Raw genomic sequence first — 24805 nt, 5'->3', positions numbered from 1 at the left:
GTGAGGCGGATTAGGGGTTAATAACTTTATTATAGTAGCGCTCAGGTCTGCTCGGCAGATTAGGGGTTAATAAGTGTAGGCAGGTGTCGGCGACGTTGAGGGGGGCAGATTAGGGGTTAATAAATATAATATAGGGGTCGGCGGTGTTAGGGGCAGCAGATTAGGGGTACATAGGGATAACGTAGGTGGCGGCGCTTTGCGGTCGGAAGATTAGGGGTTAATTATTTTAAGTAGCTGGTGGCGACGTTGTGGGGGGCAGGTTAGGGGTTAATAAATATAATATAGGGGTCGGCGGTGTTAGCAGCAGATTAGGGGTACATAAGTATAACGTAGGTGGCGGTCGGCAGATTAGGGGTTAAAAATTTTAATCGAGTGGCGGCGATGTGGGGGGAGCTCGGTTTAGGGGTACATAGGTAGTTTATGGGTGTTAGTGTACTTTAGGGTACAGTAGTTAAGAGCTTTATGAACCGGCGTTAGCCAGAAAGCTCTTAACTCCTGCTATTTTCAGGCGGCTGGAATTTTGTCGTTAGAGCTCTAACGCTCACTTCAGAAACGACTCTAAATACCGGCGTTAGAAAGATCCCATTGAAAATATAGGATACGCAATTGACGTAAGGGGATCTGCGGTATGGAAAAGTCGCGGCTGAAAAGTGAGCGTTAGACCCTTTAATCACTGACTCCAAATACCAGCGGGCGGCCAAAACCAGCGTTAGGAGCCTCTAACGCTGGTTTTGACGGCTACCGCCGAACTCTAAATCTAGGCCATATTTTTTTAAAATTTTTTCATACTTGACATTTTTGGCTTCGGCTGAAGCTCTTTTGGGAGTAGAGTTTTGCAGGCTGTGGTGCACTCAGAATATAGTCCGCCTATCTTTTTACCCTCCCGTTCATTCAGTGTCCTCTAGAGTTTGGGTATATGTTTCCCACAAGTAAGGAATGATGATGTGGACTCTCCTGATATTAAGATGTAAAACATAAATTATGCTTACCTGATCATTTCCTTTCCATCTATATGAGGAGAGTCCACGGCTCCCGCCCGTTTTCTCCGTTGGACGGACCAACATTTTTGGTTGTTCTTCTGGCACCATTTATACCCTGATATTTCTCCTACTGTTCCTTGTTCCCTCGGCAGAATGACTGGGGAATGAGGGGAGTGGGGGAGGTATTTAAGCCTTTGGCTGGAGTGTTTTTGCCTCCTCCTGGTGGCCAAGTTCTGTATTCCCACAAGTAAGGAATGAAGCCGTGGACTCCCTTCATACAGATGGAAAGGAAATTATCAGGTAAGCATAATTTATGTTTTTCATTTCAGACAGTGATAGTTCTATTTATATGTACTTTTCTGGGCTGTATAGTTGCAAAATCAATTAGTATTATGTCATACATGTATAATACTTTATAATTACATGTTGTACCTTCTAGGATATGTAAATGTGCAATTACGATGCAAGTCAATATTATACTTTTTCAAAAATATATATTTGCGATTAAAATATTGTTTTTTTTTATACTGTATAAAGTGTACATAAATAGTTGCATTTTTTTAAAACCTCTCTTAAAAATATAGTTGCAGTACAAATTCTTATAAAACTGAAAAAAACTAAACAGATAGATTGTTTATGCATTTTTAATAAAACCTTTATACTAAAAATGGGGCTATATCAAGTTCTGAGTTTAATCCATTTGGATATAATGTATTAAAGTTGTAAATGAGCTCTGACTCTTTCCTTAAAAGTTTATTCTTAAAATGACCCCCCTCCAATCTTGTTTAACCTTATATAAACCCCAATATTTCAAATCTTTATTGTTCTTATGTTTCTCTCTAAAATGTTTGTAGAGGTGAGTTTCCAAATTCCCCTTTTTGATGTTATAGAGGTGCTCTCTGATCTTAAAGGGGCAGTCTAGTCAAAATTAAACTTTCATGATTCAGATAGGGCATGTAATTTTAAACAACTTTCCAATTTACTTCTATTATCTAATTTGCTCAGTTCTTTAGATATCCTTTGTTGAAGAAATAGCAATGCACATGTGCGAGCCCATCACACAAGTCCTCTATGTGCAGCAACCAATCAGCAGCTACTGAGCATATCTAGATATGCTTTTCAGCAAGTGATATCAAGAGAATGAAGCAAATGAGATAATGGAAGTATATTAGAAAGTTGTTTAAAATTACATGCTCTTTCTAAATCACAAAAGAAAAAAATTCGGTTTCATGTCCCTTTAAGCCTTGTCGTTTCCCCTATGTAGATCAAATGACATGTACACTGTAACATATATACAACTCCTTTACTGCTACATCTAATGATAGCCTTTAATTTGTACGTCTCACCTGTACCTAAAATCTCAATATCCTTCTTCTTACTACTAAATGTACATGCTCTGCATGTCACGCATGGGAAAAATACTCTTATTGCACCCCCCATGAAAAAGTGAAAGAAAAAAAAAGCCAAACACAACACTCTGCAAGGCTCTTTTAGTAGTTCAAAATAAACCTTGTGTGTTTTATATTTTCGTACATTTTTGCTAGATACAAATCCAACTTATTAATATGCACACAATGCCGATTTGAATATTTCAAAATAGATAGATCTCACACAAAACAGTATTCAGTTGTTTTATCAAACTCTCCTCAACTCTTTATCCTTCTTAGCCAGAATGTCTTCAGCAGTAATCAAACTCCTGGTGCTCAGGACACTCCCTGCCAGCAGGAAACACCAGAAGAGGAAAATATCTATCAGACGTTGAAGGATAATGACGTCTCAGAAGATGGCCTCCTGTCTAGAAACGTCCAGTCTGCAGTAAATGAACTTATTGAGACAGAGGAAAACTATGTACAGTGGCTAAGCTTTCTAACGGCTGATGTTCAAGATAGTTTAAATCAGGTATTATGAAAAGATTTATGTGTTGCAGAATATGGAACAATATACTTCATGTGTTACTGTGTTTTTAGGACAAAGCCCATTAAAGGCGTAAAGAAAAGAATTACCAAATGGAATTGTTTTTAGGAGCAGCAAAATCTGAATGCGTAAATCTTTTGCAATATAATTTATTTCCTCTAATAAGATTTCGGCAACAAGCGCTATATTTGATTCTAGTACTATGACTGTTTACAACGATCAAGCTTTATACATAGGGGGATATTTATCAAAGGTCTGGCGGACCTTATTCGACAGTGCGGATCAGATCCGCCAGACCTCGCTGAATTCGGAGAGCAATACGCTCTCCGTATTCAGCATTGCACCAGCAGCTCTTGTGAGCTGCTGGTGCAATGCCGCCCCCTGCAGATTTGCGGCCAATCCAGCAGAGAGGTGTCAATCAACTCGATCAGGTTGAATTCTGGCGATGCCTGCTCAGAACAGGTGGACAGGTTATGGAGCAGCAATCTTTAGAACGCTGCTTCATAACTGCTCTTTCTGACGAGTCTGTAGGCTCGCCAGAAACACGGGCCCTCAAGCTCCATCCGGAGCTTGATAAATGGGCCCCTTGTTATCTATAGGATATAAAGGAATTTTAAGGGGAATTTCTGGTAAATTACTGACATTAAAGGGACATAAAACCGAAATATTTTCTTTCATGATTCACACTGAGCATACAATTTTAACCAACTTTTCAATTTACTTCTGTTATATTATAACATTTTCTTCATTTTCTTTTTATCCTTTGTTAAAAAAAAAAAGAGATGTAAGTTCAGGAGTGTGCATCTGTCTGAAGCATTATATGGTAGCAGTAAGCACAGTAAAGGGCAGCACTATTTCCTGTCATGTAGTGCTTCAGGCATGTGCACACTACCTACCTAGGTATGTTTTCAACAAAGAATAACATGAGAACAAAGCAAATTTGCTAAAAAAAAATTAAATTGTATTCCCTATCTGAATAATGAAAGAAAAATTTAGAGTTTCTTGTCCCTTTTATCAAAAAACGTATTGCCATTACTAAATTAATTCTCTCATTGTGCTAATAGCCCCACGTTTATATATATTAAAGTGCATCTTATTTTTAAATGTAATTGTATAAAGTTATGGTAATGAAGGGACAGTGAAATACAAATAAAACTTTCATGATTCAGATAGAGCATGTAATATTAAATTGTAAACTTTACTGAATTAAAGGCCAGTATTAAATTATACTCTTAAAAACAGCGGCACTTTAATTCATAAAAGTTTACAATAATACATATTTTTTCGTTATGGTAAACATAATGCTGATCCTCCGCCTGCATCTGCTGCTTTCATTAGCATATCAATGACAAATCCAGCTTCCTCTAATCGTTGCATTGCCCCATGAGTTGGACACCAAAGGGGGCACACAAAGATTGGAGGAAGCCGGATTCGTCATCGTTCTGCTAAAGAATGCAGGAGCTGTAGGCGGAGGATCAGCATTATGTTTATCATAACACAAAGGTAAGTATTTAAAAAAAATAAGCATCATTAACTTTAATTAATTAAAGTGCCCCTGTTTTTAAGAGTATTATTTAAAGGGACAGTATACACTTATTTTCATATAACTGCATGTAATAGACACTACTATAAAGAATAATATGCACAGATACTAATATAAAAATCCTGTATAAAACTGTTTAAAAACTTACTTAGAAGCTTTCAGTTTAGCTCTGTTTAAAAGGTTACTGGAACACCCACTGCAAGTGACCCCCCCCCCTTCCCCTTCCTTTGCATATGAAAAGACCCTTTACACAAACAGGAGCAAGCTGGAGAAGGTATACGTTGGTATTCTCCTAAAACTTTTGGGCTTGGTTAGGAGTCTGAAAATTAGAGCAATGTTATTTAAAAATAAGCAAAACTATACATTTAAAAAAAACAAAAAAAACTGTATGGTCTATATAAATGGATCATCTGCAAAAGATTTATGCAAAGAAAAATCTAGTGTATAATGTCCCTTTAATACTGGCCTTTAATTCGCTAAAGTTTACAATCACTTTAAACAACTTTCCATTTTACTTTTATTATGTAATTGACATCATTCACTTTGTATCTTTTATTGAAAAGCATACCTAGGTAGGTTCAGAAGCAGCAATGCACTGATGGGAACTATCTGCTGATTGGTGACTGCACATATATGCCTCATCTGATGTGCTCATCTAGCTCCCAGTAGTGCATTACTTCTCACCCAAAAATGGATACCTAGAGCATGAAGCACATTTGATAACAGACACAATTAGAAAGTTGTTTTAAATGATATGTTCTATGTGAATCATGAAAGAAAAATGTTGTGTTTCATGCCCCTTTAATGCTGTCATAAATTAACATGGTCAGTTGTTTAATGTTACTGAGCACAACCTGAAGAGCTTCTGTCTACACTTATTCATCTTTCTTTATTCTAGATAGCCACAATCAAAAAGAACTAAATGCGGCATATATATAACCCACTTCAAACAGTATCAAGAAAAAAAGCCAATGAGAAATAGATGCTATAAATAAATATTTATGTAAAGCAAAGACAAGCCTGAGAATATCATGCAAATGTTTTTTTTTATTATTATATTTGTAAATATTTTAAGAAATAGATGTAAAGTTTTAGTTTTCTTAAAGTGATGGACACAGACATGTGGTAACCCATGTTTCCTTTTTGGAAACCCCCCAAAAACTTTTCTTATCTCCTCTGCAGAGGCCAGTTAGGAACTGATATAAATTAGTTACTAGAACCACATACACACACACACATATATATATATATATATATATATATATATATATATATATATATATATATATTTTTTTTTTTAAACAAAGTGAATATTCTATAAATATTTTTAAATAGAAATACTTTAAATACCTATGTTCTTCACTTAGAAGAAATGTTGAATTTTATATATATATATATATATATATATATATATATACAATACAATATGAAAGAAGGATTGAGCGAAAAATTATCAGTCAATCAAAGAGGGACACAGGCCGCACTTAATTTACCAGAGTTTTATTACTATGTAGTTCAGAACAACCGTAAATCAGAACGTCTACCCTCCACCCTATTCCTTTAAAGTGGAATACACACCAACTAAAATATACAGGTATTTAGAACAGGCTGGCCAGCTATTCATTGAAATATATCTCACAGACTTGCATGCACCATATACACAGTATCCATATACACATAATATCAATATTGCAAATGTAACTGGGAGACAGGTATATAACGAACTTAGTAAACAGAACTAGTCCATCAATTTATACGGGGCCCCAATGTTGCAGCTGTTATTAACAGGTAACTGTTCAGTTTCCAAGCTCTCAGTGTTTACACACGCTCTGGATCTGGACACAGTTTCTTAATTTTCCTTTTGTACAATGTAAAAACTTGATTGCAAGATTTATGCTTGTGATTCCTTTTATGGTTAAACTTGTGAGAGATATACATGCAGTGTCTTTCTGAAGGTTTTACGCTCACTGTACCTTGGCGGGACAGACCCGGCTGTCAGCTGCAAGACTTTAAAGCCAATATAAAGGACTATTATTTCAGTACCTGTTATAGCGGTTAGACAGTGCAAGAGTCTTTGTTGCTGCAATAGGGCTGCTTCACTTGCTTACCGCCGTGTACCCTTCAGTGTTTCAGCGTTCCTCAGTGCGATTCAAATGCTGCTGGCTCTGTTCTCTGCTGCTCACAGCTGTTCACCTGTTGTGCTTTGCTCAATCATGACGCGTTTCTCCCCTCCCACATAGGGCTGAGTGTCGGGGCCTCATCAGATGTGTATCTAGGGGGGTGTGTCACAGGCTTTATATTATCATTGATTATCAGTACCTCCCCCATTCTTTCACAGCACTATTCAAACTACACAGCTTCAAAGCAAAACCATGTCATTCAATCGGTGTAAAAACCACATACAAAGGAACTGATCATTAATATTTACAATATATACACAGAGATAAATTTGGCTAATGCATGCTTAGGATTAGATTGCAACATATTACGGATTATTACGATTTTATGGTTGCGACTTTATGGACACACCTCCACTGCTAAATATATTGCTTTTTACCTACATTTACTTGTTTTAAATATAATTGTGTAGCTTTTATGTTCTTTTTAAGTTAGAGAAACTTTCAATTAATGAACATTAAGGCCTACATTATACTATAATAACAAAGGTATATGGGGCTTCCTAAATGTCACTACCCTCTTTTAACCAGATACATATTGATCACAAGTTAACCCTTTTTGCTTGTGCATACTTTAGATAAGGAGAGCTTTTGACAAGAAATGTGCATACTCTATTTTCTCATTTAAACCAGTTGGACTTAGGGTATTTAACCTAAAAATCCATCTTGATTCATGCTGCAAAATGATTTTGTCCAAGTAACCGCCCCTTCTATTCTGTTTTAACTGTTCAATGCCCATAATTTGCAACTTGGTGTAATCTGAATTATGGTAAAGTTTGAAGTGTCTTGCTACTGGGCTATCCATGTCTTCATTCTTAATGTCGTCTCTATGCTCTCGAATTCTACTTTTGAACTCTCTAGTAGTTTTACCTACATAGAATCTGGGGCATGAACAGTTAAGCAGGTATATTACGTTTTTAGAGGTGCATGATATCCTCTCTCTTACATAGTACACCTTACCCCTAGTTGGGGTACTGAATATGGCAGATCTTTTAACAAATGGGCAGTATACACAGTGTCCACATGGTACACTGCCTGCTTTATGTTGTGACACCGTTAACCAATTTTTGGTTTCCTCTTTTTTAAATTCGCTGTGTACTAGCATATCCTTTATGCTTGGGGCCCTTCTCGCCGTCAATAGTGGATACTCTGATATGCATCCCCTAAGTGATGCATCATCAGACAATATGTGCCAATGGTTATTGAGGATACCTTTTAGCTTCCTCCAGTGTGAATTATATTCCGTAATTAATCTTACTTCTGTGTCACTATCTGATTTCTTGGACGACATACTTGTTCTCTGGAAGGGTGATGAAAAGTCAGTTCATGAATTTGTCAATATCCTGAACAAAAATGATCTGAATCTATTCCTCACATATAACATTAGCACAGAAAGTGCAATTTTTCTTGACTTAAAAATAACTAAACAAGACAACACACTGCACACTAATATTCATCGCAAACAAACAGCAACAAATAGTTTGCTGCAGGCGAACAGCCATCACCCTGAGCATCAAAAAAGAGGTGTGCCCATAGGCCAATTTTTGAGGCTCAAAAGATGTTGCTCTTCAATAAAAGTATTTGAAGAACAAGCTAAAATAATGGCAGACAGATTCCTAGCAAGGGGTTACTCTCGAAAAATAGTGGAAAAAGCATGGGTGAGAGCAAGAAAAACCTGTAGAACTGACCTCCTATATTCTAAAAAGAAATCAGATAGTGACACAGAAGTAAGATTAATTACGGAATATAATTCACACTGGAGGAAGCTAAAAGGTATCCTCAATAACCATTGGCACATATTGTCTGATGATGCATCACTTAGGGGATGCATATCAGAGTATCCACTATTGACGGCGAGAAGGGCCCCAAGCATAAAGGATATGCTAGTACACAGCGAATTTAAAAAAGAGGAAACCAAAAATTGGTTAACGGTGTCACAACATAAAGCAGGCAGTGTACCATGTGGACACTGTGTATACTGCCCATTTGTTAAAAGATCTGCCATATTCAGTACCCCAACTAGGGGTAAGGTGTACTATGTAAGAGAGAGGATATCATGCACCTCTAAAAACGTAATATACCTGCTTAACTGTTCATGCCCCAGATTCTATGTAGGTAAAACTACTAGAGAGTTCAAAAGTAGAATTCGAGAGCATAGAGACGACATTAAGAATGAAGACATGGATAGCCCAGTAGCAAGACACTTCAAACTTTACCATAATTCAGATTACACCAAGTTGCAAATTATGGGCATTGAACAGTTAAAACAGAATAGAAGGGGCGGTTACTTGGACAAAATCATTTTGCAGCATGAATCAAGATGGATTTTTAGGTTAAATACCCTAAGTCCAACTGGTTTAAATGAGAAAATAGAGTATGCACATTTCTTGTGAAAAGCTCTCCTTATCTAAAGTATGCACAAGCAAAAAGGGTTAACTTGTGATCAATATGTATCTGGTTAAAAGAGGGTAGTGACATTTAGGAAGCCCCATATACCTTTGTTATTATAGTATAATGTAGGCCTTAATGTTCATTAATTGAAAGTTTCTCTAACTTAAAAAGAACATAAAAGCTACACAATTATATTTAAAACAAGTAAATGTAGGTAAAAAGCAATATATTTAGCAGTGGAGGTGTGTCCATAAAGTCGCAACCATAAAATCGTAATAATCCGTAATATGTTGCAATCTAATCCTAAGCATGCATTAGCCAAATTTATCTCTGTGTATATATTGTAAATATTAATGATCAGTTCCTTTGTATGTGGTTTTTACACCGATTGAATGACATGGTTTTGCTTTGAAGCTGTGTAGTTTGAATAGTGCTGTGAAAGAATGGGGGAGGTACTGATAATCAATGATAATATAAAGCCTGTGACACACCCCCCTAGATACACATCTGATGAGGCCCCGACACTCAGCCCTATGTGGGAGGGGAGAAACGCGTCATGATTGAGCAAAGCACAACAGGTGAACAGCTGTGAGCAGCAGAGAACAGAGCCAGCAGCATTTGAATCGCACTGAGGAACGCTGAAACACTGAAGGGTACACGGCGGTAAGCAAGTGAAGCAGCCCTATTGCAGCAACAAAGACTCTTGCACTGTCTAACCGCTATAACAGGTACTGAAATAATAGTCCTTTATATTGGCTTTAAAGTCTTGCAGCTGACAGCCGGGTCTGTCCCGCCAAGGTACAGTGAGCGTAAAACCTTCAGAAAGACACTGCATGTATATCTCTCACAAGTTTAACCATAAAAGGAATCACAAGCATAAATCTTGCAATCAAGTTGTTACATTGTACAAAAGGAAAATTAAGAAACTGTGTCCAGATCCAGAGCGTGTGTAAACACTGAGAGCTTGGAAACTGAACAGTTACCTGTTAATAACAGCTGCAACATTGGGGCCCCGTATAAATTGATGGACTAGTTCTGTTTACTAAGTTCGTTATATACCTGTCTCCCAGTTACATTTGCAATATTGATATTATGTGTATATGGATACTGTGTATATGGTGCATGCAAGTCTGTGAGATATATTTCAATGAATAGCTGGCCAGCCTGTTCTAAATACCTGTATATTTTAGTTGGTGTGTATTCCACTTTAAAGGAATAGGGTGGAGGGTAGACGTTCTGATTTACGGTTGTTCTGAACTACATAGTAATAAAACTCTGGTAAATTAAGTGCGGCCTGTGTCCCTCTTTGATTGACTGATAATTTTTCGCTCAATCCTTCTTTCATATTGTATTGTATATTATTTTGGGACTGCCAGCACAATTTGTGAGTATTGGAATTTGAGAGTTAAATTGTGCACCACCACACATCTTTATTTTTTATATATATATATATATACATACATACACACACATACATAAATACAGAAATATATAGAAGTGAAGGACATAGGTATTTTAAGTATTTCTTTATGAACCTTCGCAGTTGTCCTAGAACACCTTCTGGTTAGTTCGCAAGCCAAAGCCAGAAGAGGATTTTGTAGCACGCCAACATAGAAGTCTATAAGAAAGGGCGCTAGGGAGCTTGCGCTATCCGACCCCCACTTTCAACTTTTAATACGAGCACAAGAATAGGAGCTATATTGATTTAACTTGAGCACAGCTAGCTAATATTTATGTGCTCCACTTGTTATCTATAATATATAAGAAGATGAGGTGAGGCAAGGTTCTGAGTAATGTGTGAGGTTACTCAAATACCACCCAAAAAGTGGTGATGATGTTTTAATATGCATGCTAATTCGTATTTATCCCAAACAGTGGGAGTAGCAGAAGAAAATAAATAGATGTTACTAGTATTAGCATTGTTGTATTAGCGTTGTACTTTTCATATGTTATTTTTAGGGACTTCTTGTGCATAATTGATTTAGCTATTTTTAAATTCTTCATTTTAATTTGTACATTTCTAGATTCCCCAAGTAGATGTAAAATGTCTCTTCTCCAACCTGAATGAGATTGTTGTGCTGTCTAGTTCATTTCTAGAGGAACTAAAAAAAACAGAAAATGATAAGGAGAACCAACTACGCCATATTGGTATGTATTCAAGAATTATATTAACTGTTGTATTTCCACTTACCCTGAGACTTCTACCACTCTCATTGATGTATTTGTGTTTCATGTGCAGTTGCTTTCTAATTCCTTCCTGGTAGATACACCAAGAGCATCAGGCGCTGGCCAGCAGATGGTGCTATGGGAGGGCCTGATTTTTAAAAGGATGTGTATATCACGCAGGGAGGGGGAGGGGCAGCAGTGTGTGGTGCAAATGCCAAAGATCAGGCTCCACCTGGAAAGGAATGAGAGATCATCATCTTCTGCCCAGAGTGGCATGCACAGCCCAGGAAACCTACTGAAAAATGTCAGTACTGAACACTTTTGGAGATACTGCCAACTTGTAGGATGAGAGAGTGAACAGAATTACTATACAACCATAAAACCTTAAACTTTGGAATGGAGGCTAAGAGTCATGAGCAAAAAGAAGTACTGGAGGGGCCATGAAGAGGCATCTGGGCTTTTCATCTCTTGGACAATAGCTGAAACTAATCCTCTATGCGTGCCAACTGTATTTTGCTGTTGTTTTGTGTATGTTTTTGTGGTAATCCCTGGTGGACCCAGAATGCTTTAGGGTTTGCTGCCTGTGTCACTAGATGTGCAGTCATATCTACTGAGAGTGCTTTATGAAAAGCACTCAGTTTATTCTGGAACTCCTGTTAGTCCACTTTGAGAGTTCAGTCTTTTGCTGTGTTGTGTGTGTTTGGAAGCCCTGCAACATAGTCAAGAAAGCTATCTGGGCGCAATAAAAGGTGCAAAATACAGAAAAAAATAAAGGTCTGTATTTTTGGGGTTTCACATCAAACTACTAGTGTTTGTTCTATGACTTTTTGGGAAACACCATTCCTTTTTTCAGGTATAAGTAACATAATGAGTGCAATAATAATAGATCACTCACCCCTGTGACACTGAAGATTATTGTTGCATAATTGTTTATGGAAAACAAAAACATACACTTTTCAAGCTCGTCTGAGCTGTGTTTAATGTAAGGGGTCAGATGCACAGGTGTTTAATGATGGTGCACCCTGGACAATAGGAGAGGCTTTACAGACAGAACTCTAAGAGCTATACTTAGTTAAGCTATGTACTGTATATTTATTAATAAATATAACTGATGACAGGTGTAACAGATTTAATGGGCAAGATTTACAGTAATAAGTGACAAACAGGAACTATTTTTATTGGCAGTTGCTGGAGAGAATAGAAACAGGTGCTGGTGATCTTGGCAGAAACAGGTATCGTAGGAATTGGTTGAGACAGGTATCTAAGATACACAACAGATAGGTAACTCTAAAACTCAGCAGACTGATATCTCTGGAACATGGCAGATAGGCAACTCTGGAACTCAACAGACTGGTATCTCTGAAGTGTGACAGGTACTGTGAAACACAGCAAACTAGTATCTCTGGAACATAATAAATAGGTAACTCTGGAACAAAGTAGATTAATATTTCTGGAACACAGCAGTAAGGAATTTTGGAGCAGGGCTATGGCCGGTGACTCTGGATCAGGAATTGGTTGAGACACATATACAGCAGATAAGGTAACCCTGGAACCCAACAAACATATATCTCTGGAATGCAGTAAATCACTAACTCCAGAATTCACCACACTGGTATCTCTGGAAGTGTCAGATAGGTAACTCTGGAACACAGCAGACTGGTATCTCTGGAACGCCGCAGATATGCAAGTCTGGAACACAGCAGACTGTTATCTCTGGAACGTGGCAAATTGGTAACTCTGGAACACAGCAGACTGGTATCTATGGAATGTGGGAAATACATCATTCTGTAACACAGCAGACTGGTATCTGTAACGTGGCAGATAGATAACTGGAGCACAGCAGACTGGTATCTCTGGAATGTGGAAAATAGGCAACTCTGGAACACAGCAGACTAATATCACTAAAACACTGCAGGAAGGAATCTTGGAGCAATGCCATGGCAGGTAACTCTGGAGCAGGCAAAGTAACTCATGAACTTGGCAAACTGGTATCTCTGGAGAGCAGAAGATAGGTAATTCTGAAACACAGCAGACTTATCACTGGAATGATCCAGATAGGTAACTCCAGAAAACAAAAGACACTATCTTGAACACAGCAGATAGGTAACTATGGAATACAGCAGAAAGGAATATTGGAGCAGGGCTGTGACATTGTCTCTGCAATATAGCTGAGATAGGAACAGGATCACTACAGCAAGCTGGAGCAAGTCAGACAGACCAGATCAAAAAGCCAACAAAGACAAACCAGAACAAAGTTAGAATTTACAGAAGCTTTGAGAGAGACAGGCAATTGTAAGGTAGCAGCAGTATAGAGCACTGTCCAAACAGCACAATCCTAAACTAGCAAAGGGAATTAAATGAGCAGACAAGTACAAGAGAAGAGGCTGTAGCAAAGAGTGTTAACAGTGGAGCAAGGCATCCTTTTAAGGGAGAAAAATTATTATTGAGAAACACCTGAGGGATCAGGTGTGTACAAACAGCAAGAACACCAGAAAGGCTGAAAATTCACAGGAGATCTTTCATCAGCCAAATCTCACAAATGGTTGGCAGCCAAAAAACGGGTCCGTTAGCCAGGATACACAGGTTTATTTCTCCATAGAAACATGTCAGACTTGACCTTTAGCTAATCTTCAGGGCATAGCCATGACAACACTAAAACCAAATCAATTAAACAAATGTGACATATATGAGATTGAAATTCTGAATCTTGTTATAATTTACTCAGATCTGTATCAGTGAAAACATAATAAACAATTATTTAAAAATATTTTTCTTAATAACAATAGATTGTGTCTTTCTTAAATATTCATAAAGCATCTTGTTTTAGGCTATACGGTAGTGCTAACAATTTAACTCAATAATTAACCTCAGGCGTTAAATTCATAAAATATAGATGGGGACATCTTAGTTTAACTATTATAATGTGACAAAGCAAAAGATGTGGCTATGAGAATAGCAAATATTAAAAAAAAATATCAAAACATCTGTGAATATACAGTGATAAAAAAAGGATATGTTCATAAAAGTGGTGCAATCAAATTCGATGGTCTCAAAAATTCCTCAAAGGGAAAGAAAAGGAGATATTAAGATATATCATTGGTCTGTCCGACATGATCCGTTCATATGCTGTCGGCATTTATCATTGCACAAGCAGTTCTTGTGAACAGCTTGTGCAATGCCGCCCCCTGCAGATTCGCGGCCAATCAGCCGCTAGCAGGGGGTGTCAATCAACCCGATCGTATAAGATCAGGCAGATTGATGTCCGCAGCTTCAGAGCAGCCGGACCAGTTAAGGAGCAGTGGTCTTAAGACCGCTACTTTATAACTGCTGTTTCCAGCGAGCCTGAAGGCATCAGGGGCCATTAACACTGTGGTTAATCAACGAACAGAAATATTTGGTTGACGGTATCCTACTCACATGAGATGGAGCTATAATAAGCTCATTCACTGCGCACACCTGCTTTTATACTGAAAGGCAAACAGTCTCCCAAAGGCGATAAGATTACCAATTTATTAAAAAAATATAAAGCATGATTTATCATCCCATGCACAAAGTATAATGTGTACAATCAGAGTCCAATATAGGAACAGTTAATGGCAACTGTGAGTGGTTATCCTATGGTGTGGATAACTGCTTCAATGTCCAGGACAGGATTACGATACCTCCCCTACGTGACGCAACTCGCCACATATGGATGTGTCAGTGGAGGAGGGTTAACCTTACTAGATATCTTTCATGATTCAGATAGAGAACACAATTTTACCCAATTTTACAATTCACATCCATTATCTAAATATGCACAATCTTTTTATATGCACACTTTGAGGCACCAGCTCCTACTGAGCACATACAAGATTTACAGAACATACGTATATACATTTTGTGATTGGCCGATAGCTGTCACATGTTGCATTGGAAAGGAGAATAAAACTAACTTTGAAATTTGTCAGAAACAAAATCTACTATTATTAGTTATTATAATGTGTTTAGTGCCATTTTAAGATTTGCAGTACCACATTTATTTTATTTATAATTTTTTATTGAGGACAGTATAAAAAGGAAAAAGTGACAACATAATGATCATATACATCAATAATTCACATCATACTTGGTGTTTTGTATGAGACATGATGAAAGTCCTCTTTTTACATCTCTTTCCTTTAGAGAGGTCACTCTTGAACCTAAGATGGTGTAAGTCCATAACACGAGATCAATAATAAACATAATGAACATAACAATAAAACAGGAATAACTTGAGTTAAACTATTTCTACCCTCTAAAACCATATAAGTACAGTATTAACATTTATTATTATTCATTTAAGAGGGGAAAGGCTAAGCTGGGAATCTGATATAATTTAGGGCTATAAATGAGATATTGGGGGGTAGTTATCAAGCCGTCTACTTTTCAGCCTTTGCCGGCCCAATACGCCCGCCTAAGCTCGCCTACCTTCGCCGCAGCGGACCTTGAATACGTTCGCCTAAGTTATCAAATAAAGCTGTCAAAAAGCCGCGGGGCGATGAGCAGCAGACTGTGAGAGTTATCACTCATTCGATCTCGCTGCTCTTCGGCTTTTTCCCAGCTTTATTGCTAGCCTGTCACTAAGCACTCACACTAAACTACACTGTTCTATCCCTATACCGGCGCCCCCGGAGCCTCCCGAAACACAATAAAGTTACTAACCCCTAAACCGCCGCTCCTAGACTCTGCCGCAACTCTTATAAATGCATTAACCCCTAAACCGCCGCTCCTAGACCCTGCCGCAACTCTGATAAATGTATTAACCCCTAAACCGCCGCTCCCGGACACCGCTGCCACCTACAGTATACCTAGTAACCCCTATCCTGCCCCCCCTATACCGTCGCCCTCTATAATAAAATTATTAACCCCTATCCTGCTGATCCCGCACCTCGCCGCAACTAAATAAATAGTTTAACCACTAAACCGCCGCTGCCTGAACCCGCCGCAACCTATATTAAATTTATTAACCCCTATCCTGCCCCCCCTACACCGTCGCCACCTATAATAAATTTATTAACCCCTATCCTGCCCCCCACTACACCGCCGCCACTGTAATAAAATTATTAACCCCTAAACCTAAGTCTAACCCTAACCCTAACGTCCCCCTAACTTAAATATTAATTAAATAAATCTAAATAATATTTCTATTATTAACTAAATGAATCCTATTTAAAACTAAATACTTACCTTTAAAATAAACCCTAATATAGCTACAATATAAATAATAATTATATTGTAGCTATCTTAGGATTTATTTTTATTTTACAGGCAACTTTCAATTTATTTTAACTAGGTACAATAGCTATTAAATAGTTATTAACTATTTAATAGCTACCTAGCTAAAATAAACTGAAATTTACCTGTAAAATAAATCCTAACCTAAGTTATAATTACACCTAACACTACACTATACTTTAATAAATTATTCCTATTTAAAACTAAATACTTACCTGTAAAATAAACCCTAATATAGCTACAATATAAATAATAATTATATTGTAGCTATCTTAGGATTTATATTTATTTTACAGGTAACTTTGTATTTATTTAACTAGTTAGAATAGTTATTAAATAGTTAATAACTATTTAATAACTACCTAGCTAAAAGAAATACAAAATTACCTGTAAAATAAATCCTAACCTAAGTTACAATTAAACCTAATACTACACTATCATTAAATTAATTAAATAAACTACCTACAAATAACTACAATTAAATACAATTACATAAACTAACTAAAGTACAAAAAATAATAAAAGCTAAGTTACAAAAAATAAAATAAATAAGTTACAAACATTTTAAAAATATTACAACAATTTTAAGCTACTTACACCTAATCTAAGCCCCCTAATAAAATAACAAACCCCCCCAAAATAAAAAAAATGCCCTACCCTATTCTAAATTAAATAAAGTTCAAAGCTCTTTTACCTTACCAGCCATTAAAAGGGCCATTTGTGGGGGCATGCCCCAAAAAGTTCAGCTCTTTTGCCTGTAAAAGAAAAATACAACCTCCTCCCCCAACATTAAAACCCAACACCCACATACCCCTAATCTAACCCAAACCCCCCTTACAAAAACCTAACACTAATCCCCTGAAGATCATCCTACCTTGAGTCGTCTTCACTCAGCCGAGCAGCGATGGAACCGAAGTGGACATCCGGAGCGGAAGAAGTTAATCCTCCAAGCGGCGCTGAAGAAATCTTCCATCCGATGAAGTCATCATCCAGGCGGCGCTGAAGAAGTCTTCGATCCGGGCGATATCATCTTCCAAGAGGCGCTGAAGAGGTCTTCTATCCGGGCGATGTCATTTCCAAGCCGGGTCTTGAATCTTCCTCCCGCCGACGCGGAACATCCTTCTTCACCGACGGACTACGACGAATGAAGGCTCCTTTAAGGGACGTCATCCAAGATGGCGTCCCCTCAATTCCGATTGGCTGATAGGATTCTATCAGCCAATCGGAATTAGGGTAGGAAAAATCTGATTGGCTGATGGAATCAGCCAATCAGATTGAGCTCGCATTCTATTGGCTGTTCCGATCAGCCAATAGAATGCGAGCTCAATCTGATTGGCTGATTGGATCAGCCAATCTGATTGAACTTGAATCTGATTGGCTGATTCCATCAGCCAATCAGATTTTTCCTACCTTAATTCCGATTGGCTGATAGAATCCTATCAGCCAATCGGAATTGAGGGGACGCCATCTTGGATGACGTCCCTTAAAGGAGCCTTCATTCGTCGTAGTCCATCGGTGAAGAAGGATGTTCCGCGTCGGCGGGAGGAAGATTCAAGACTCGGCTTGGAAGATGACATCGCCCGGATAGAAGACCTCTTCAGCGCCTCTTGGAAGATGACATCGCCCGGATCGAAGACTTCTTCAGCGCTGCCTGGATGATGACTTCATCGGATGGAAGATTTCTTCAGCGCCGCTTGGAGGATTAACTTCTTCCGTGCCGGATTTCCACTTCGGTTCCATCGCTGCTCGGCTGAGTGAAGACGACTCAAGGTAGGATGATCTTCAGGGGATTAGTGTTAGGTTTTTGTAAGGGGGGTTTGGGTTAGATTAGGGGTATGTGGGTGGTGGGTTTTAATGTTGGGGGGGTTGTATTTTTCTTTTACAGGCAAAAGAGCTGAACTTTTTGGGGCATGCCCCCACAAATGGCCCTTTTAAGGGCTGGTAAGGTAAAAGAGCTTTGAACTTTATTTAATTTAGAATAGGGTAGGGCATTTTTTTATTTTGGGGGGTTTGTTATTTTATTAGGGGGCTTAGATTAGGTGTAAGTAGCTTAAAATTGTTGTAATATTTTTAAAATGTTTGTAACTTATTTTTTTATTTTTTGTAACTTAGCTTTTTTTATTTTTTGTACTTTAGTTAGTTTATGTAATTGTATTTAATTGTAGTTATTTGTAGGTAGTTTATTTAATTAATTTAATGATAGTGTAGTGTTAGGTTTAATTGCAACTTAGGTTAGGATTTATTTTACAGGTAATTTTGTATTTCTTTTAGCTAGGTAGTTATTAAATAGTTAATAACTATTTAATAACTATTCTAACTAGCTAAAATAAATACAAAGTTACCTGTAAAATAAATATAAATCCTAAGATAGATACAATATAATTATTATTTATATTGTAGCTATATTAGGGTTTATTTTACAGGTAAGTATTTAGTTTTAAATAGGAATAATTTATTAAAGTATAGTGTAGTGTTAGGTGTAATTGTAACTTAGGTTAGGATTTATTTTACAGGTAAATTTCAGTTTATTTTAGCTAGGTAGCTATTAAATAGTTAATAACTATTTAATAGCTATTGTACCTAGTTAAAATAAATTGAAAGTTGCCTGTAAAATAAAAATAAATCCTAAGACAGCTACAATATAATTATTATTTATATTGTAGCTATATTAGGGTTTATTTTAAAGGTAAGTATTTAGTTTTAAATAGGATTAACTTAGTTAATAATAGAAATATTATTTAGATTTATTTAATTAATATTTAAGTTAGGGGGGCGTTAGGGTTAGGGTTAGACTTAGGTTTAGGGGTTAATCATTTTATTACAGTGGCGGCGGCGTAGTGGGGGGCAGGATAGGGGTTAATAAATTTATTATAGGTGGCGACGGTGTAGGGGGGGCAGATTAGGGGTTAATAAGTTTAATATAGGTTGCGGCGGGTTTAGGGAGCGGCGGTTTAGGGGTTAATACATTTATTATAGTTGCGGTGGGCTCCGGGAGCGGCGGTTTAGGGGTTAATACATATATTATAGTTGCGGTGAACTCCGGGAGCGGCGGTTTAGGGGGTAATAACTTTATTTAGATGCGGCGGTGTAGGGGGGGACAGATTAGGGGTGTTTAGACTCGGGGTACATGTTAGGGTGTTAGGTGTAGACAGCTCCCATAGGAATCAATGGGATGTCTGTCAGCAGCGAACTTGTACTTTCGCTATGGTCAGACTCCCATTGATTCCTATGGGATCCGCCGCCTCCAGGGGTGGCGGTTTGAAAACCAGGTACACTGGGCCGTAAAAGTGCCGAGCGTACCTGCTAGTCATTTGATAACTAGCAAAAGTAGTGAGATTGTGCCGCACTTGTGTGCGGAACATCTGGAGTGACGTAAGAATCGATCTGGGTCGGTCTGAGTCCGGCGGATCGAAGCTTACGTCACTAAATTCTACTTTTGCCGGTCTCGAGCCTTTGATAACTAAGGCGAATCAGCCTCGCCACAAATACGCTGCGGAATTCCAGCGTATTTGAGGTTGACGGCTTGATAACTACCCCCCATAGTCTTATATATGGGTGACACCTTAAGCTTTTGAATTAAGTTGTATTGGATGGGATATAGATAAAACATTCAAACCTATGTAGGAGCGTGGCGAGAAGTTTAACACTATGAGACTGCCACGGTGTACGAGTGCTTTTGGGAGATTTCATTATATACCGTAACTCCGGTAAGGCAGCCACTATTAGTTAAATAATCAACCAATTTAGCTGCCGTATATGTAAGTGTAAATATGGGAACAGAAGGGGGTAATGGTTACATTTGTATATAGATAGAGTGAAAACATTTATTATCCTTATTCTAAGACTCTCCGTCGCCATCACCAATCTGGACTTGCATCTGGGCCCCCATGTTCCACTCTAATAAATTTCCCCCCGACACCCAGCCATAGGCAACACTTACTTAAGGTTATACATAAGTTTCGTGACTCCTTTGTTGTAAAAAGATATAAAAATAATGGAAAGTAAAACTTAAAACATAAGAGCTGTCGTGCTGGAGTAAGAAACAATTTCTAACAAAAGGCCCTTTTAGGACCAAAGTGGGTAAGTTAGTGTCGGAGGATGCCGATAGAGAAAATCAGCTGTTCAAAAGAGGCAGCCACAATCTACCCCACTCCTGTCTTTGGAGCATATTCCTCATTTTGTGGATGCATGATGTTCTTCACCGAGGCAGATAAGAGACCTTTCCCTCCATGTCCATAGGTTACTACAAACCCACAGAGGGCGGACTGGTCAGTGAGTCTTTTGGGTGTTTTTAGAAACTGGCGTAAGACCGCTTTCCAGGCAGTTGTATAAAATGTGTCTGTCATTGTTATGCACTTGTGATGGAGATCGGAGCCATCGGCATTATGGTGATTAGATGCAATTCCTTTTTTAATGTGTTTCAACCAAATGGCTGCTTCTGACCGCGCGCATCCATCAGGCTCCTTAGCAGACACATTTCCGCGTGTCGAGTGTGTGAGCTGATTCCCTGCCTGCAATACATCGGTTGTCCATGTATCTGAGGCATCCGATTTTGGGTAGTGAGTGGCCAGGTTCTCATCAATATAGCAAGCTCCTTTGATGTGTTCGCAGCCCAAGACCGGCATCAAGCTCGCCTGCACCTGAGTGTTTTCAGCGCGGTATTGAAGGCCCTGGTGTCTCATAGCAATACTATGACGCCCTAACTCCGGTGTTGTGTGCTCCACAGAATTGGCGCCATATTGCTCGTTTGATTCAGAGGGACTGTTCTTTTGAGCGGACGATATGTTGTTTGTACAGGACTTATCCACAAGAAAGTCATATGGCGCTTTATTAAGTAGATTTTCAAAGAGTCTCTCCAGTCTCTCAAAAGCAGATGTTAGGTGGTGTGAAAGATCCGGTTCTCCTATGCAGGTCATAGTAGAGGGAGAGGTATATAAGCACACTCCTTTTTCATAAATTTATTTCCCGGTGTCTGGCCGATATATTACCATATATACCAGGTGTGGCTAGATAGTGAAGAGGTTCGGTAAGTCAGCACAGTCTGACAGCACCGATAACCCAGCTCTTCCCGGGGGGGGAGGTGGATATCAACTATTAGGCTGCCGCCTTTGGCCGTTCTCCAATCTGAGTGTCCAAAGTCATTAACACAGCAAATCTGAGCAATATAGATCCCCAAGTGCCAGGACTATGAGGTTTTCTGTTTTTATATTCTGGTCATCACTGTGAGAGGTTAATAATCAGCGGATTATGTAAAATTCTTTTGGAGCTTTCAGTAAATGCGTCCTGTCCTGAACGCTGCATGGACACGCCCCCCAGTACCATCTTTATTTTATTATTTTAATGCTGCGGAATCTGTTGGCGCTCTACAAATAACCGATAATAATAATAATAATAATAAAATGTTGTTTACAATGAAATGCCTTGAAAATATATATTATTTGTAGACTGAATTACACTTATTGCTTTTATTTTATTTTCTGATTTAGGTAAACTGTTCCAGGCATTCAGTCAGGACATGCAGTCTTCGTACAGTTTTTACTGCTTGAATTACCCAGGCATACTATCCCTGCTGCGCCAATATAAGGAAACAGCGGTCCTTCCGCAGATCCAGAAGGTTCTGCAATCAAAGGCGTGAGTGCCACTACAGAGATTCATACACCACATGTTGTAACACAACACACTCTTTAAAGCCAGGTGGAACTACAATTAAAGGGACACGAAACCCAACATTTCTTTCATGATTCAGACAGAGCATGCAATTTTAAAAAGTTTCCAGTTTTCTTCTATTATCAAATTTGCTTCCTTCTCGTGTTATTCTTTGTTGAAGAGATATCTCAATAGGTAGCGTGCACATCTGGAGTACTACTTGGCAGGAAAAAGTGCTGCCATCTAGTGGTCTTGCTTATGTATTATATTCTTGCAAAACCGCTGCCATATAGTTCTGCAGACACGTGCACCCTCCTGAGCTTATCTTCCTTTCAACAAAGGATACCAAGAAAATGAATAAAAAATTATAACTGAAGTAAATTGGAAAGTTGTGTAAAATTGTATGTTCTATTTGCATCATAAAATAAAAATGTGGGGCTTTATGTCCCTCTAAGCAGAAGTGTGATATTAAAGTCATAGATTATTATTATTATTATTCTTTATTTATAAAGCGCCAACAGATTCTGCAGCGCTGCCAATGGGTACAAGGATAAAAGTAAAACAGAGAAACAATAGAATAAAAGACAACATTTTACAGACAAATACAGAGGGAATTGAGGGCCCTATTCCTGTGGGAACTTAAAATCTAGATGGGTAGGAGGATGGGAAACAGGAGGTGGAGACTGCAAAGGTGAGAATGATATTAGTGAGGAGATAGATGAGGGCAACTGTTAGTTAAAGGGACAGTCAACACCAGAATTTTTGTTGTTTTAAAAGATTGATAATCCTTTTATTATCCATTCCCCAGTTTTGCACAGCCACCACCGTTATATTAATATACTTTTTACGTCTGTGATTACCTTGTATCTAAGCATCTTCTGACAGCCCCCTGATCACATGACATTTTATTTATTATTATCTATTGACTTTCATTTTAGCCAATTAGTGCAGTGTCTGCCACAATTCACAGGCGTGCTCAAAATGTTATCTATATGGCTTACAGGAACTAGCTCTCCCCTGTTGTGAAAAGCAAATACAAAAGCATGTGATAAGAGGTGGCCTTCAAGGGCTTAGAAATGATCATATGAGCCTTCCTAGGTTTCACTAAGAATACCAAGAGAACAAAGCAAAATTGGTGATAAAAGTAAATTGGAAAGTTGTTTAAAATTACATGCCCTATTTGAAACATGAAAGGTTTTTTTGGACTTGACTGTCCCTTTAAGTGAAGTTAGTTTGATAATAAGTTAGGGTGAAAAGCTTCCCTGAATACAAAAGGTCTTTAGGGAACGTTTAAAGGAGGAGAGGTTAGGGGAAAGTCTGACAGCTCGAAGAAGTGCTTTCCAAAGGGTTGGTGCCACACGAGAGAAGTCCTGTAGTCTAGCATGGGAGGAGGTAATGGTAGAGGACACAAGGAGCAGGTCATTGTTGAATCTTAGGGGGCGGGCTGGAGTATATTTGTTGATGAGTGACAACAGGTAGGGTGAGGCAGCATTGGTGAGGGCTCTGTAGGTCAGGGTGAGAATTTTGATTTAAAGGGACACTCAATCAAAATTAAACTTTCATTATTCAGATAGAGCATTACATTTTAAACAACTTTCCAATTTACTTCCATTAACAAAATGTGCACAGTCTTTTTATATTTAAACTTTTTGAGTCACCAGCTCCTACTGAGCATGTGCAAGAATAAGTGTGCATGCATTTGTGAATGGCTGATGGCTGTCACATGGTACGTGTATGCATTTGTGATTGGCTGATGGCTGTCACATGGTACAGGGGGAGTGGAAAAAGACATAACTTTTAAAATTGTCAGAAAAAAAATCTACTACTCATTTGAAGTTCAGACTAAGTGCTATTGCACTGTCTTGTTATCTTGCATTTGTTGATTATGTAAATCTACTGTGTTGACTGGTCCTTTAACTCTGCTGTGAATGGGGAGCCAGGGAAGGGACTCACAGAGAGGTGCAGCAGAAACAGAGCATTGAGAGAGGTGGATTAGCCTGGCAGATGCATTTAGGATGGATTGAAGGGGAGAGAGGCGGGAGAGAGGGAGGCCAGTTTGTAAGTTATTACAGTAGTCAAGTCGGGAAATTACCAGGGTTTCAGCACTCAGAAACGGATGAATTTTGGAGATATTGCGTAGGTGGTTGCGGCAGGTTGAAGAGAGCAATTGGATGTGGGGACTGAAGGACAGATTTGAGTCAAGTGTAACTCCAAGGCAGCGGACTTGGGGTGATGTACATCAGCTATATTTAAAAATATTTGCACACAAAATAGTTGTTTAAAAAATCATTTAAAACTATCCATTTGTAAATATTTTGCAGTCCAGACATACACCTATTGAAAATGATTTTGGTGCAGAAGAAAAACACAAAACTCTCAAAATAAATTATAAATGTACTTTACAAACGTATAATTAAAAAAAATATATATATTCATTAAGTTTAGAGAATTAATATCTAAATGAATTGCCTTGGTCGCTATTGCATTGTCTTGTTTACATGTTATCTTATACAGTATCTGATTTACAAGCTTTGTTTTTTACTCTCCATTAAACTCACTCCAACTAGCGCAATTTACACTCACCTAGATTATAAGTTGTGCGTTCATATTTTAACGCTGAATAAATTGACATTTCAGCGTTAAAACAGCACCGCAGCCAATTACAAGTCTTGTCGGTATAGCTATACCACAAGCTTTTAGCCTGTAACGCAACGTCAGTCCCACACACTTAA

The 24805-nt window shown here is 38.2% G+C and overlaps 1 protein-coding gene across 5 annotated transcripts in view; it reads left to right on the top strand.

Annotated features, from left to right (window-relative positions):
- ARHGEF37 (Rho guanine nucleotide exchange factor 37) overlaps window positions 1-24805 on the top strand; it is a 300854-nt gene that overhangs the window by 127570 nt on the left and 148479 nt on the right. For all 5 annotated transcript variants that reach the window (XM_053717097.1, XM_053717094.1, XM_053717098.1 and 2 more), the window contains 3 exons: window positions 2648-2879; window positions 11030-11153; window positions 21914-22058. In XM_053717097.1, the coding sequence (XP_053573072.1) occupies window positions 2648-2879; window positions 11030-11153; window positions 21914-22058 (501 nt within the window). The remainder of the gene's footprint in view (window positions 1-2647; window positions 2880-11029; window positions 11154-21913; window positions 22059-24805) is intronic.

Source organism: Bombina bombina, chromosome 6 (assembly GCF_027579735.1).
Source record: "Bombina bombina isolate aBomBom1 chromosome 6, aBomBom1.pri, whole genome shotgun sequence".
Lineage (NCBI taxonomy): Eukaryota > Metazoa > Chordata > Amphibia > Anura > Bombinatoridae > Bombina > Bombina bombina.
Note: the sequence above shows the minus strand (reverse complement) of the source record. Positions and strands in the feature narration are given on the sequence as shown.